At 45.1% G+C, this 15,031-nt stretch overlaps 1 protein-coding gene across 3 annotated transcripts in view; it reads right to left on the bottom strand.

Moving 5' to 3' along the window:
• Positions 1 to 15,031, bottom strand: part of STOM (stomatin) — a 214,714-nt gene that overhangs the window by 42,281 nt on the left and 157,402 nt on the right. For all 3 annotated transcript variants that reach the window (XM_069609515.1, XM_069609514.1, XM_069609516.1), the window contains exons 3-5: positions 5,640 to 5,712; positions 2,056 to 2,138; positions 1,140 to 1,343 (exon numbers count right to left, since the gene is read on the bottom strand). In XM_069609515.1, the coding sequence (XP_069465616.1) occupies positions 1,140 to 1,343; positions 2,056 to 2,138; positions 5,640 to 5,712 (360 nt within the window). The remainder of the gene's footprint in view (positions 1 to 1,139; positions 1,344 to 2,055; positions 2,139 to 5,639; positions 5,713 to 15,031) is intronic.

Genomic DNA, 15,031 nt, shown 5'->3' with positions numbered 1-15,031 from the left:
CCCAAATAGTCATAGGCTTTCATTTGCTCAATGGGGCCTTCACTCGGGTAAAGTTGAGGGCTAGGGTTATTTTTAACCTTAGTTCCCCTCAAAACCCTTCCTTGCCTTCATTTTCTGTACATTAATGGACGGCCCATTTAAGTCACAAAATTCATCGAAGCTCTTTAATTGTTATTTAAATCCCGTTGAGGAGATGAGAACAAAACTGCGTCATCCGCAAAAATGAGTTTTTGGATCTTATCTCGTGTCAGAACTGGGGTGTCCGCTGGGGCTGCTAGCAGTTTTGTAATAACCCCTTGATGAAAACGCAGAAGAACTTCGGGGCAAGTACACAGCCCTGTTGGACGCCCATTTCAATTCTGACAGTAGCAAATGTGTGTCCTTCACCACCCCAACGTATTGCCGCCCCATTTCGTGTATACAAGATCTTGCTGGCTCTTAACAACTCGAGTGGGATGTCCAGTTCTTCAAGCGTGGCCCAGTGCCATAGCAGTGTGTGTTATGCCACCGATCTACATCACATCTAATTTTTAGAGCAATTTGTCAATAATTCATGTATATTTACACCAAGCTAGTGAATATCTGAAGAGTTAAGTGCTCACTGCAAGCATGACTAGCCTGTTCTTGCCAAGTCTAAATCCCCTGGCAGTGCCAACTCTGCCATAAATCCTTCCAAGGTCTACAAATTGAGTATCATTACATTTGGTAATAAATGGCACTGGTGAAAGCGATTAGAAGCAGGAGGAATCCGCATGAAACACTATTAGTATCAACTATGAAGCAACTTCAACATCTCATAAATTAAGAATCATAGGCTCCCTCGCATGAAGGATCCATGCCTTGCTTGGCGGCACACTCCCCAATCTCGACACTGCCCATCTCACATAGCATGATGAAACGGATCATCTATATTCCAAAACAAAACAGGTGGCTGCCTGGAAGGAGCCAGGTAACATGTGACGTTGAGCAGTGGCAGTGCTTCAGAATCTCTGCAAAAAATAGCCAATGAATGTGTTGGGGTTTTCCCATCCTGCTGTCAACATCACTAACATTCAGCAAAATTTTAAATGTTTCGGACTTTGTCAACAAATGGGCCGTCCATTGATAATCCTGACTGAGTTCACTGGGAAAGCCCATACCTGCATGTTGTGTGCAATCTCCTCCCTGTCGGACAGGATCTGGGACAGGTTCTTGGTCCCCAGCACGTTCCTCAGTGTGGTCTGTGCCAACAGCCGGGTGGCGGAGTCTGCATTGGTGATGTTGGCCACAGCCAGGGTGGCATTCTGGACCCGGTAATAGACAACTCCATCCACACTAACCGTCACAGAGTCCTTGGTGAGAATCTGGGGGGGGGATAAAACATTTACACATTAAACATCAGACACAGTACTCCTTCATCGGGAAAAGGATATACCTTCAAATGTGAAAAATGTACATCGCTAATGGGATGAATGAGGTTCAGAGCGTTGAGTGAATGTACATCGCTATTGGGATGAACGAGGTTCAGAGCACTGAGTGAATGTACATCGCTATTGGGATGAACGAGGTTCAGAGCACTGAGTGAATGTACATCGCTATTGGGATGAACGAGGTTCAGAGCACTGAGTGAATGTACATCGCTATTGGGATGAACGAGGTTCAGAGCACTGAGTGAATGTACATCGCTATTGGGATGAACGAGGTTCAGAGCACTGAGTGAATGTACATCGCTATTGGGATGAACGAGGTTCAGAGCATTGAGTGAATGTACATCGCTACTGGGATGAACGAGGTTCAGAGCACTGAGTGAATGTACATCGCTATTGGGATGAACGAGGTTCAGAGCATTGAGTGAAGCATAGATACAAAACAAATAAAAAATACAATGGTTTGGGCTCGCTTCCAAAATCTTGTTACGCAGACATATTCGGGTAATCTTAATGGATGTGAGATTAATGTACATTAAGGTGACCTTTAATTTTACAAACAATTTTCATAATTTGCCGCCACGAGTATTAGACAACAAGAATAGAATAAGTTCAGCCAAAGGGCTTTTCTACAAAGCATGAGCAGTACCTCTTGAGGCGGAATGTCAAATGAAATTGTTCTTATATCCACTTTGATGAAGTTGTCTGTGCAAGGCAGAACAAAGAACAAACCTAGGGGTGGAATTGGAAAGTCTGAAATGAGACACTGTCCAGGCAGAAAATGTCAATTCAGTGTATTCATAAACCATTAGGAGACAGCACAGAGAGCCTAGTGGCATTTACACAACAATAAGAGGTCTAATTACAGACTTGTGCCACGCTGCATACCATTGGGACTTACATCACGGAGGTGACTTCTGAAATACTGTATATCAGATTGATTAAAGAAACACAGTACCCTCCCACCAATGTATTTGTGAAAGGGCCCCATGTACTGCAAGTCAGCCTTTCAGTTAAAAAAATAAAGCAGGGTAGTAGCCATACGCCGCGGACACGAATGTGCACATTGAAATAACACAACAATTGTAAAAACATATCTGCTGCCACCAGCTTCTCTTTAGGCACATATAAAAGTAACCAAAAATCCCATGTGTAAAAGGCTAGGGTGATACAAAATGCATGTCATTGGCAACTAGGGAACTATAAGGGGTGATCGGTTTGGCATGGCCACAACAATGTGGTGGATATAGGAATGTTTTTCGTTAAGATTTGGGTCGTTTACCCAGTGATGGGCAATTCCCTCTCCTCCGGTGCAGAAGGCACACGTGTGCAATCCAGGACAGACAGTGAACCTAGGGTGGAGGATATCCCCAGGTTTAATGGCACGTGAAATAAAAGAGGTTAGTCGAATACATTCCACAATGGTGGCCCAGAGAGGTGGATAAAGGAACAAGACGGAGAAGCCGCCCCAGCATGAGGGACTAGATATTGGGGGTCTAATGAAAGAAACAAGAAGTTTGAACATAGACCTCTGGTGGGCGCTGAAGAGAGCATTTCTTTGATGTAGAAATATAGGGCCAAAGCTAATGAATGATACAAGAACCAAGGAGAGGGTCGTGGCGAGAATGCGGTTGTCAAATTACAGCCAATGGAAGGTAGAGAGACATAGTTCCAGGATGTTAATCTCCTGCGACTGCAGGGCGCCTTCTGAACTTGAGGAGTGTTTTCTAGATCATCTCTTGGAAAACCCACATAGACAAACAGTGTGCTACGTTTTTTTAACCGAGACGCAATGAAAGCATTACTCGCCATTAATGGGTTTGAAAAGGATTGCTTCTTTAATATACACTTTCAACAATATTTGAAAAACGCAAGGCTTAAAAACGGTGAAGTCTGTTTTTGAAGGAAGAGGTCGGAATTAAAGTTATGCCTGCATTATCTTTTTTAACTCAAAGGCTGGCTGCTGACATGGACATAGACTCCATGGCCAGAAAAGGGATCCAATTTTCAGCCCTTTGAATTGTGGTAGAACTGGGGGGGCTTTGTGAGGAGCTGCTGCCACCCCTCTTCCTGTCCTGGCGTACCCCCCTCACCACCATTGCTGGTGCTGGGCTGTGTGCTTTTGTTTCACAAAGTGAACAGGTGAGGGTTAAGCGTAGAGGGCACATACGAGTGCTGCTTACACTGTACTGTGATGAGATCCAGTCAGTTTCAAAATAGTATCCTTAGTTATATGCACTAACTGTTCAAATGACGATCCAGGTTTCAAGAGAAAAGGTTGTGAATTGATTGAGGCTTGAAATATCCTTGGTTGCTTTTGCTAGGTTTCAGAAAGGGTTGCACGTTGGCTGAGACTTGAAATGTACTTAGTTACTGTCACTAAGTCAAGGTTACGAAGAGGGAAATATGAATTTGGCTATGGCCTGAGTAGTTGATCGGTCCTGATTTTCGATGAAGTACAGTTGACTCTTGAATTGGAATGTTGCTTTGAAAAAGGAGGTCCTGTAGTGGACTTGACTTGGCAGTGTAAAGTAGAACAAGTCAATATAATTCCTCAACACGTGTTTCCCCGCCGCAGAATCGCGGGGGTTCTTCAGGAGGATTGTTATGTAAATCAATATTAAGATGGTATTTTTATAAACTCAATAATATCAAATATGGTGATTTCCGCTTGGTATGAAGGAAAGTGTCTTGATCTTTGCACCAAATCTTGTCGCTATGTGGCTAAAGGTCCTTCCCGTTTGGTTTCCTGAAATTATTGATATTGTTGAGATTATAAAAATACCATCATAATATTGATTTACATAACAATCCTCCTGAAGAACCCCCGCGATTCTGACTTAGTGACAGTAACTAAGTAAATTTCAAGTCTCAGCCAACGTGCAACCCTTTCTGAAACCTAGCAAAAGCAACCAAGGATATTTCAAGCCGCAATCAATTCACAACCTTTTCTCTTGAAACCTTGATCATAATTTTAACACTTAGTGCATATAACTAAGGATACTACAATTTTGAAACTGACTGGATCTCATCACAGTACCAGTGAAAACAAGTTACCCAGGAATCCACCGCTGACCTAGTGCGATTTAACTAAGGATAGCATAAGTAACAAAACTTTATTTAGAACAGGATTCTTTTCTTTCGTAAGTGCTTCAACTTGTGCGTTTGTTATCAACTTAAGGCTTGCTAGTTATACATATGTTCACATCTAAAGACTTGAAATTAAAAACAATATATCGTTTAGAAACATACCATTTGTGTCAACACTTTTCTTGAGAAGCGCGACAGGAGGGCTTCCTTTCCTTTCAGTCTATTCGAGCCCAGGGCAGCCTCTGTGGCATCCCTCAGTTGCAGCATCTCTACCTTTCACATTGGTTAATCTGTTAAAATATCTTCCACCAAGAGCGCCATCACGGTCTTCAAGGCGGATCCCTCACTTTTCCACATAAATACCCCTTAGGTTGCCCCCCACCCGCCAGCAAAATAGCGTGTTCCTGCCACACCCTCCGGCATCCCTTGTTTGCCCGATATCCTGGCCTACTCGCGCCTCCACTGGCATCATTTGCATGTGTGGAGGAGAGCAGGGGCTCTGTATGTTCCTGCAATAGGGCAAATACCCATGGCCCTCTAGTGGCGGCGGCATCACAAAGCATTTCCGCCTGCCTCCACACAGGCCCCACGTCCTGGGTGGGTGAAAGGACTCCCTCCTCCCCCACAGCTCCCTCCCCTCCACCCCCAGAGACCGTGGCATGAGTTGGTGTGAGGAGTACATTACTTTTCAGATTCAACTTACTCAAGAAAACTTTGCTCCAGGAACAAGGTCAATCTTTGTAGAGGACGAATTTAATTTTAAAAAACATGCAATTACTGGTGGCACGTGCAGATTATGAGAAGGCACAAGAAGAAGGAGGCTGGGAAGAGAAGCTGAAGGGGAGTGTAGGCCGCTGCAGCTCATGCCACACTATGAGACGCCTAAGTGACGTTTCTGCAAATCTAAAAAGCTTTGACATTGATTGACAGTGTTTTGCAACTAATGAGCAGGAGGTTGCCCACGGTGGATTGCCAGCACACACACAAGGCTCATACGGTCTTGCCTCTCTAATGTTTATTTCCATCAATCATTCCTATTTTACGCCAATCAGGTCTGTGAATCTCATTTGAAGAGCCAACTGCGGACAGTGACCCATTAGTTTCCAGGATGGCCTAAGCCACCTAGGTCTGTGGCACACTTACCCGGTCCCTTAGCTCCTCCCCGCAGGATGCGCCCCAGCCTGAAGATGATGGCTCGTTCATACTCCTTCACGATCTGCAGAGACAGGTTATATAATGAAGAAGTTTGCTAGGCAGTGGGAAATCACAATAGACTGCAGTACACCATATTTCGGAGTGCTTTGCACCTTCTTAGAAACGCACCAATTCGTAATCACTAGTATGCTAAACACGCACTCGTCTCGTCATCAGGAAGTCGCAGTGTTGACATAAACATCTACAAAACATGGGTCACGAGCAATGACAACTACAGGTTACCAGACATTTGGTCAAAAAAAAATTGGTCGACCAGACAAATGGTCGAACCAATTTGGTCGAAAACCAAATGGTCGAATTTTTTTATTTTAACCCTTTTTTTTTTTTTTGGGGGGGGTCCCCCCCCCCACCCCCTTTTTTTCTCTAAAAACCCCCTTTTTTACAAAACGAAAACCTGAAAAATAAATATATAATTAAAAAAAAAATTCGCCCATTGGGTTTTCCACCAAATTGCGTCGACCAAATGTCATTCGACCAGTTTTAGGTCGACCAAATGTCTGGACACCCAACTACAGCCTGGCAAAAACAAAATGCTGTGCTGCGACCACTTCCAAATAGATACGTGGAGCCGAGTGGATGGCAGCAGGGGACAGGTGCTTAGGCGTCTGTTCCCAGTGTTCTGTGGAGAGTATTTTTATTTTCTATTTTATTGGGAGGGTTTGTCTGTTTTAGAGAGTGAAAGTGGCCAAGTGCATCGCTCATCTTTAGAGCTGCATACTGTGGAACCATGGCATTTTGAGAATTTAACTAGTTAGTTTTCACTTGGCTAGTTAAAAAGTATTTAGTTGCTTCCATTATAGACAGTGGTATTTTACTGCTGCCATTATGCGCTTTTGGCAAAATCCCAGGTGATCTCTGTACTCACTTAACCACCGCACATTTTCTGTGGAATACCCCCAAGACTCTTCAATGTGACTGTTGTGCACACCCTTCGGCTTCTGGAAGGGTAGCTTATAAAATCTCCTGTGTTTGGGAACTGACTGGCACAAGAGACTTTTCTCACCATCCATGGCACTCATAAACAGGCTTTCTTGCTAATGGGAAAGGGACTCACCGGGGCTGCCAAGGGGCCTGGATCGGTTGCGCTGGCTTCTGCTGTAGGTGGCCTGCATTCGAACCTTCGCTCTTCCCGGGGGAGCTTAGTGGGTTGGCACATGCCCCATAGGCTTCCTGTTGACCTGGGGTCAGGATGTATTCTCTTCCCTGTGGACAGAACCCTCTAGAACCTGCAGGGCCATTTTAAGCATTTTCGGAGCCCTGGGCATTGACATCTTTGGCCCCCCCCTCCACCAACCCAAAGCAATTAAGTGATCAAGAATATCTGTTGGCACCCCTACCCCCCATCATGTTCATAACCTATAGGTTGATATGCTGCCTTGCAGTATTCAAAAACATAACTACAGCAATTACCCCACAAGGGGCATGAGGGGAGGAAGAGGAAAGCCTAGAAGTAGACAAAGGACCATCGGCTGTTTTTCTGCACAAGTTACTACCAGGAAATAAACTGGATTAATATTTGACTCAAGAGTCTGGGACACAACTTTATGGACAAACCTTTGCTAATAATACCGCATAACTGTATTGGCTAAGCGCGAAGTGCGAGGGGTATATCACTTAACTTCAAATAAGCATGTTTACTCCCTTCAAGTCCCCTTACCCTCTTCATTCTTGCTCTAATTAGAATTATAAACAAGTAGCATTTGAAAGACAAAATTAGCAATCTAGGAAGAGGTTACTTCTCTTCTAATATAGAAACATGGTACTTTTTATCAATAGCATCATTGGAGGTATGCAGCCTGTAGTATTAATGCAGGACTGTATGTAAAAGGTACATGTAGCCAGAATAGGCAGAGAACTCACATTAGCTGCCTCAGAGAATGCAAAAGTGCTCAAGCATAGATAGAGGAGACAGGTTGTAAGAAGGAGAAAGCTACACGTAGCATAATATAGATAACGCTCCTCTTGCTTTTCTTCCTTTCACTTCTTCTCTATCCTTACTTTTTCTTTTTTTTTTAAAGGTTTGTAACAAACCAATAAAAAAATAAAATAAAAAAAAAAAAAAAAGATAGTGGATACAGATTAGAAACTACCAGGAAGGTGTCTCTATCCAGACAGACTGAGATTAGAAGTCGGACATGGTTTTCAAATAGTGTTGCCGTAAGAGATCAAGGGAAAACGTGCCTGTGGTGTGCTGTATATCAATGCTCACTATGATACTGGAAGCAACCCTATAGCCAGTGAAAACATGAGTCAGGCTTTTATGAAGATCATACCCTGAGAAGGAAATCACTTTGAAGGGCTGACAATTTTGAAAGGTTTAGGGACTGGCAATTCTGAGGGGTTGGGCAATACAAGATTACGAGAGACCCAGGATCACACGTTGCTTAGGGGTGAAGCTGGGATTTGTGTCAACTCTGCAATTTCTGCATTTGAACACTTTCTTTCCCAGCTCTTACCATGTACTAAAACAATCGCATTTTATAAAAACAGACTTGCAAAGTACAGAAATCACATTTTCAAATCTGACAATTTTTTTAACCAAAATATCATAGAAGGGTGTTACGCAAAATGGGAATGATTCTAGCTTCATTCTCTCCATCATCTAGGGAAGTATTTAAGTACCAGCATACCAATCGATGTGATTTAACAGATTTAACCTAGGTATGACTTTTGTACTTTTAATCTTTAAATACTTCCAAAACAATGGCTTGTGAAATTGTCATTCATAAACATGCAGAAAAACCTTTGACTTTTATACAAAAAGCAAACCGTTTTTTGTGTCAAATGAGGAGACCTTTAAATATGCTTGCCCAAGGCCTACAACATCTGGTCCACTCTCTCCCGTCTACCACCCCTTCCACTCAAATGGCCTACATAAGAATGGGCAGCATGCAACAAGGCAAACCTCACAGAAGACAGCACAGTAATGCTAGAGATATTAGATGATTTGACCAGAATCACTGTATCGTCTGCTGGCAAAGCCAGGATACGAGTATGAACACTTTGGTTCCACAGTCTTGAATTTGGATACTTGTCACTTCTTGGGCTAATAGTTTATGCTCATCTTTGGTGGGGATTGCATAGGTTTTAGAATGCCCCATCTGAACAAACCAATTTCTAGACCTTCACCATACGAATGACGTGTTAGTTTTTATAGCAACACCCATCTGGTGCAGGTACATTGCTGATAATAGCACCTGTTATGCTGCAAAACACCAGGTACATAGGCAGATACATTTATAAACTTCAGACATAGGGAAGGTTCAGCCAGCCTTGCTGGAATGTGCTCTTCTAATCTTTCATATGAACACATATCTCTGTATTGAGTGCTTAACACACTGAGCTAACTTCTGAACCATTGTGGCACTCAATGTATTAATATGCATTTCAACTTTGGCTATTGCACATGATCAACACAATTCCAACAGGAAGGAAATAATGCTACAGGAGTTGTGCCATATGGAACACACAAACTATGTATTCCACACTGAACACGGAAAGTATTACATGATTAATTGATCGAGGCAGAATGTACTTGTCAAAACATACAGGCATTAGGTTTAGAGCCTCAGCAGAATGCCATAAAATCTCTTGGCGTGTGCTATTTAGGTCTGGTGAACAATGGACACTTACTTCTTTAGATCAGGCAGCCTTGTGGGGGCCCCCTCCAAGGTGGGGGCCCTGGGCAAGTGCCCCTTTTGCCCTCCCATAAAAACTTCTCTGAGAACCTGCCCCTCAGCACTTTGGCAAGCTGTCTCTCTGGGAACCATTCTGCTGGTTTATCGTGTTCCCAGACTGACCAGTTCCAGTCAGCCAGGGGTTGTTATTGGGTTTTCAGGGGACTGCGTGCCTAAGACTGGTGCTGGGATGGGCAATTTAGGAGAACCCAGGTGTATTTCCTTTGGGTCTGCATCACAGCGCAGGGGGGTCCCCAACATGCAACTCTGCATAGCTACAATGATCACACCATCTGAACCTCACTTTGAAGCATCCAGGGTTTGTCATAGGTGAAGACGGAAAGGTCTCTAGAGCAGGTTCTTGCTACCAAATCAGTTAAAATCCTACTGCTTCCCTGTTCCTTCCTTTCTCTGACCAGAGGGTGTGCGAGGATACTGGTCAATCGCACAGCTAGCATTATGCAGACATTTCAGGCTCTTAAAGATGTACCGTGCCCTGCCACAGCAAGGGATCGACAGAAAATTTGAATTTAAGATATAAGGTCACAAAATATTAAGTACCAAGGCAAACATGGGATTAGACTTAACTGATGCCACCGGTTGGTTTTTTGAGCTAGGTACAGCTTGAGCAACATTTCCTAGGACCTTGGTTCTCAGTCCTCCCTTCTTTCCACCAAACAGGTCCGCCTTCTGTGTGGGAACCAGCCACTCGCAGTCTCTGGGGAGAATAGTGCCCACACACTGATTCTGAGCTTTTGTTCGTCTTCCTTGGTTCGTCTTGGAGTAGTCAGGATGTCAGATTGCTCATCCTGGTCTTACTGGATACCTGGCCCAATCATCCATCGTGCCTTGGATCACCTGTACAGGGGTTGGGCGTTAGGCTCCTTCATAAGGATTGGACAACCTGATAATTAGGCTGCTTCTCGCCTTGGCAGTGGTGGCTCAAGAGATCCACTAGTGGAAGAACCCTTAGGAGAATTGTGAGCCCTTTTCATCACTGTCCTGTTTTACTCAGAATTGAGTACTGAGGGACTTTTCACTCCCTTATGGTCTTCCCTGCATCTTTTTCCTCAAAATCCCTACTGCTTTCTTCTTATTTTTCTCCTCCCGGCCCGATTGTTGTTCTCTTTCTTTTTGCCGTTTTGCCGAGTTATCACCACCCCTAGCTGACGTAAAAATACAACCACCAGCCATCTTGGATTAATTAATGGGATGGTTAGTCGGAGGAGTCGGTGTCTAATTGATACTACGATTAAGTAACATTTTGGGGTTCTGGCTTAACTGGATCTGCAGAGTTTGCAAAGCTCCTGGACTGCTGGGCAGTGAGCTTTTGTCTATCGGTGAAGCCGGCCTTCTTACATGCACAGTGGTGTTTCCAGGTGACTGCTGTGGCAGCCCTGCAATCTGCATTGTCCTTAGACCTAAATCCTGAAGTGCACCCCACGAAATGACTTCTTCCTATGCTGCCAAGGAGTTTAAGGAACAACAGGGCTGGTTAAAAATACAATGCCAAGAATGGACTGGAAATCCTTGTGATATGATAAGTCATTTATTACGCGCCTGTACACAAGTGTTTCTAGGCGCGACAAGACAAGGGAGGGAAGACAGTGGGAAGAAAAGACAAAAACTTACTAGGCCTTGTGTCATTCAGATTGTGCAAGTGTGAGAACGAGAAGTGCAAGGGGAAAGAGAGGAAGGAAGTGCAAGGGGGAGAGAAAAACAGGGCAGCAATGCTCTGAGCAAGTGCAGCCAGGGCAGCGCAGCTCTGGGTAGTGAAAGGAGAACAAGGGACTGTAGGGTTACCATTACAGCCCCTAAGTGCGTGGTAGGCCCAGCGGCAGTGCAAGGGTGACTGATCAAGAAAGAGCCTGGTACCCAGTGAGGTTCTGAGGGTAGCCAAGCAACCAGTTGGTACAGCAGACAGGTATGTCAGGTAGGCCAGCAGGGGAGGGGGAGAGATAAAGCAGAGGAGAAGAGGAAATATTTGAGCTGCTTCTGGAACTTCAGGTGGTCTGGCTGAAGATTGAGAGGGGCAGGGAGGCCATTCCAGAGGGAGGCACCTGCAGAGAAGAGAGAGATCTACTCCCCACTCTCTGCCTGGAGAAGCGTCAAACCTTTAGAGAGTTGGAGGTAGCTGAGTGAAGGGATTGAGAAGGTATTTTGGAAGTAGTACTGGCCCCAGAAAGCCTTGTGGACAATGCAAAGTGTCTTGAACTTGATCCTTGCAGCCACAGGGAGCCAGTGGAGAGATCTCAGGACTGGAGTGATACGGTCCCTGGGCTTGAGGCCAAGGAGAGGTCTTGCAATCCTGTTCTGGATTAGGGCGGAGAGTAGAGGAGGGCAGAGAGGTTGTTTCAGTATTCCAACCTAGAGCGAACGAGGGCTCTGGAGACAGTGAACCTCTGGGGGAAAGTGAGAAAGGGAAGAGTCCCTTTGAGGCGGTGAAGCTGGTAGTGGGACTTCTTGACGATGACCGAGATGTGAGGAGAAAAAGACAGCGTGGAGTCGAAGATGACACCACAGTTTTTTTTGTCTCGCAGGAAGGCGAAAGAACAGGGACCAAGGTGGGCAGCCAGAGCGAGAGAGGGAAAGCAGCAGCCGGGGTCCCAATGACAAGGATCTCTGTCTTACTGTCATTAAGGCAGAGATCATTGGAGGCGCACCAATCCTAAATTGCGGATATACCATCAGGAATGAGCGAGAGGAGTGGAGGCTGAGGGGAGCCTGAAGGAAAGCAGAGTGTCATCTGCATAACACTGAAAGCTAGAGGAGAAGGTAGAGGATCAGGTGGGTGAAAGGGACCAAGTAGAGGTTGAAAAATCAGGGTGAGAGTATAGAGCCCCCCGGAACGCCACAGGTAGAGAGAGGTGGCAGAAAGAAAGGGACCAAGTTGGACCTGGGCGGGGCGATTGAAGAGGAAGGAGGTAAACCACTCCTGGCCCTGATCCGTGATGCCCAGGTTCTCACAGAGTCGATAGATCAGGATGGCGTGGTGGACCATGTCGCAAGCAGAGGAAAGAACAAGGAGGATGAGGACAGAAGGAATGCTGGAATCAAAGGTTAAAGAGCAGATCTTCACGGGTGTTCAGGAGAGCAGTTTCCATGCCTCTGGCAGATCTGAAGCCAGACTGATGGTCATGGAGACAACCAACAGATTGAGTGTGGAGAGTAAGTTGGGAGATGGCGAGCTTTTTCAAGAGTCTGCCCAGGAAAGGGGTGATGGAGATTGTGCGAGTTTGCCGGGCAGGTCGGATCGACAGACGGCTACTTGAGGAGTGGGTGGGGGGGCACAAGGGAGTGCTTAAGGGGAGAGGGGAAAGTTCCAGTGGGAAAGAGTGATTACAGAAATCGTCCAAGGCTGGAGCAAGGGTGTCAATATGGTCCTTGATGGTTCGGGAGGAGCACCTGTTTGGCCGACACTTTCATAGATCGAACTTGCCTAGAAACCTCCTCAGGTGTTCTCAAAGAGAAAGAGGAGAAAGGAGGAGGCGAGGGAGAGACGGCCAAAGATGGGCCAAGAGAGGAAGAAGGAGAGGAAGAGGAGATAGAGGACAGGATGTCCTGAGTTTTAGTGGAGAAGTGAGAGGCCAGAGCCGTACAGAGGGCCTGGGAGGGAATCAGAGAGGTAGAGACTGCAATAGGATTGGATAGTTCCTTGCAGATTTTAAAGAGTTTGGCCGTGTTGTAAGAGGCAGCAGAGACACAGGGCTTGAATGTGTGCTCTCTTCTTGGACAGGACATATAGTCTGTATTGCCTTTGGGGCAGGCGGCAGCTTGGTCGCCCCGGGGGGGGGGGGGGCGTTAGAGGTGTGTGTGCCCTCAAAGGGAAAGGGCAAGCATATAGTCCCACTAGTCGGCCCACATAATCCTTGCCCCCAGGATCAGCTCAGTCCCATCCTCTAGCCTCGAGCATTGGTCTTCAGCACAGTCCTTCAAGGCTTAATCCTTTGCATGCTCAATATGTCTGCCTGCTTGTACACTTTACGTGGTGAGCATTTGGAGAGGTGCAAAAGGAGGGTGTGTAGTCCATAGGGTTTCTACAACCTCATTTCAAACTCTATAAAAATCACTATTCCCGCCATGAAACATATTTTGTGCTTATTTTTACATTTAATGCTTTTAGAGATTGTTGCTGCTTTGGTGAGCACTGACTCTTCGGTGGGCCATTAAAGAGGTTGCGTGCCGACATGCACACACTTAAAAAAAAAAAAATCTAGGTCACACACAAAAAACAGTCGAAAGCCACAAGTCTGCATAGTTGTCTTTTCATGCACAGAACTTTCAAAACCATGGAGGTCACAGGCCACGCTATTTGTGCATGTGAAAATAGCCAAATCTAGTAGATTTCCACGCCACCAGATCTACTCTCCCTACCCTGTAATCAGCCTTACGAAAGAGTATCATATCGCCACTTACAACCAGAGTAAGCCGAGGAATAGCAGACTTTCCCTCTGCTTCCATCCACACAACCCCGCCAATATGCTTGGATCAGTTGTACCAGCAGAGCAGGGCTAGCGATGTCCCTATGATAATATTACTGTCTGAATAGAAGAATAACTTAAAAGCGAACATACACCTCTTAATGTGCATGGACTACTGGGTGCACAGAAGCATATCTGTTTTTCGATTTACAATATATTTTTACTGCTAGAAAAAAAAAAAGAACACCTCTAGTGAGTATGGGACTATGTTTTGTACTTACAAAAATATAACTTTACTCCCAACTCAAATATAGGGAGTAAATCCCTGTCACTTGAAACTCATATGGAGCAGACATGTGATGGGAATAATTGCATTAATGCGTAATACTGAACACTGAATGGCATACTCCATTTTGGTAAACCGCTGTGCTAAATGAAAGGCAGATGAACACGAAGAGGGGATGGGCGCGTTCTCCGGGCTTTGCTGCAGCTTGGAACGATCTCAGTATCTGCCTTACCACCCTTTTACAACGAGTGGCTAAACACGCCCTGAAGCTGGTATTAGAGATGTACATGCAATGGATATCGTCATACAAAAGGCTAACTGAACCCTACCTTCCCAGAGCCCCACCTGTCTGATTACCACAGCAGGATGTGTAAATAGCAATCGTGGACGCTGCACCACGTGACCCGGTCACAAAGCGTGAAGCGTCGGGCTTGGTGCAGGTTGCTAGGGAACCAAAGCAACCGCTCAAAAGAATCCACAGTCAGTCCATGTGGAGCAGGGCACCAGCCTTCGACCCAGGGAGATCTTTACTGAGTAGATCAGGATCAGAAGGAAACTGTAAGAGCTAATGGATCAAACTTTTTTCTTCCTTTTAGCATTATTCAGTTTATTTAAAGCTATAACATTTTTCTAATTTCAAAAACTTCTAAAAGTTATAAATAAAACAAGCAACTAATACACAAATTGTCACTCATTCCATAGCAATTAGATGCAGAGCGCCAGGGGACCACTCCGGTGGTGATAGTGCGCGGTACAACTGTCCTTTAACATTACGTTAAATTGTGTTAACCGCCCTTCAAATATAATTAAACTATACAATTCACACTCCAAAAACGTATGTAGTCTCCCTATTTGCAAAACTCAGGGAAACATTACATTTGTCATCTGTATTAGCCATCTTCTCGGTCGAATGCACAACATGCTCAGGACCAGAGC

This window comes from Ambystoma mexicanum, chromosome 8, assembly GCF_040938575.1.
Source record: "Ambystoma mexicanum isolate Mex_15411 chromosome 8, UKY_AmexF1_1, whole genome shotgun sequence".
In the NCBI taxonomy this organism is placed as follows: Eukaryota; Metazoa; Chordata; class Amphibia; order Caudata; family Ambystomatidae; genus Ambystoma; species Ambystoma mexicanum.
This window is presented reverse-complemented; position numbering and strand designations above follow the sequence as displayed.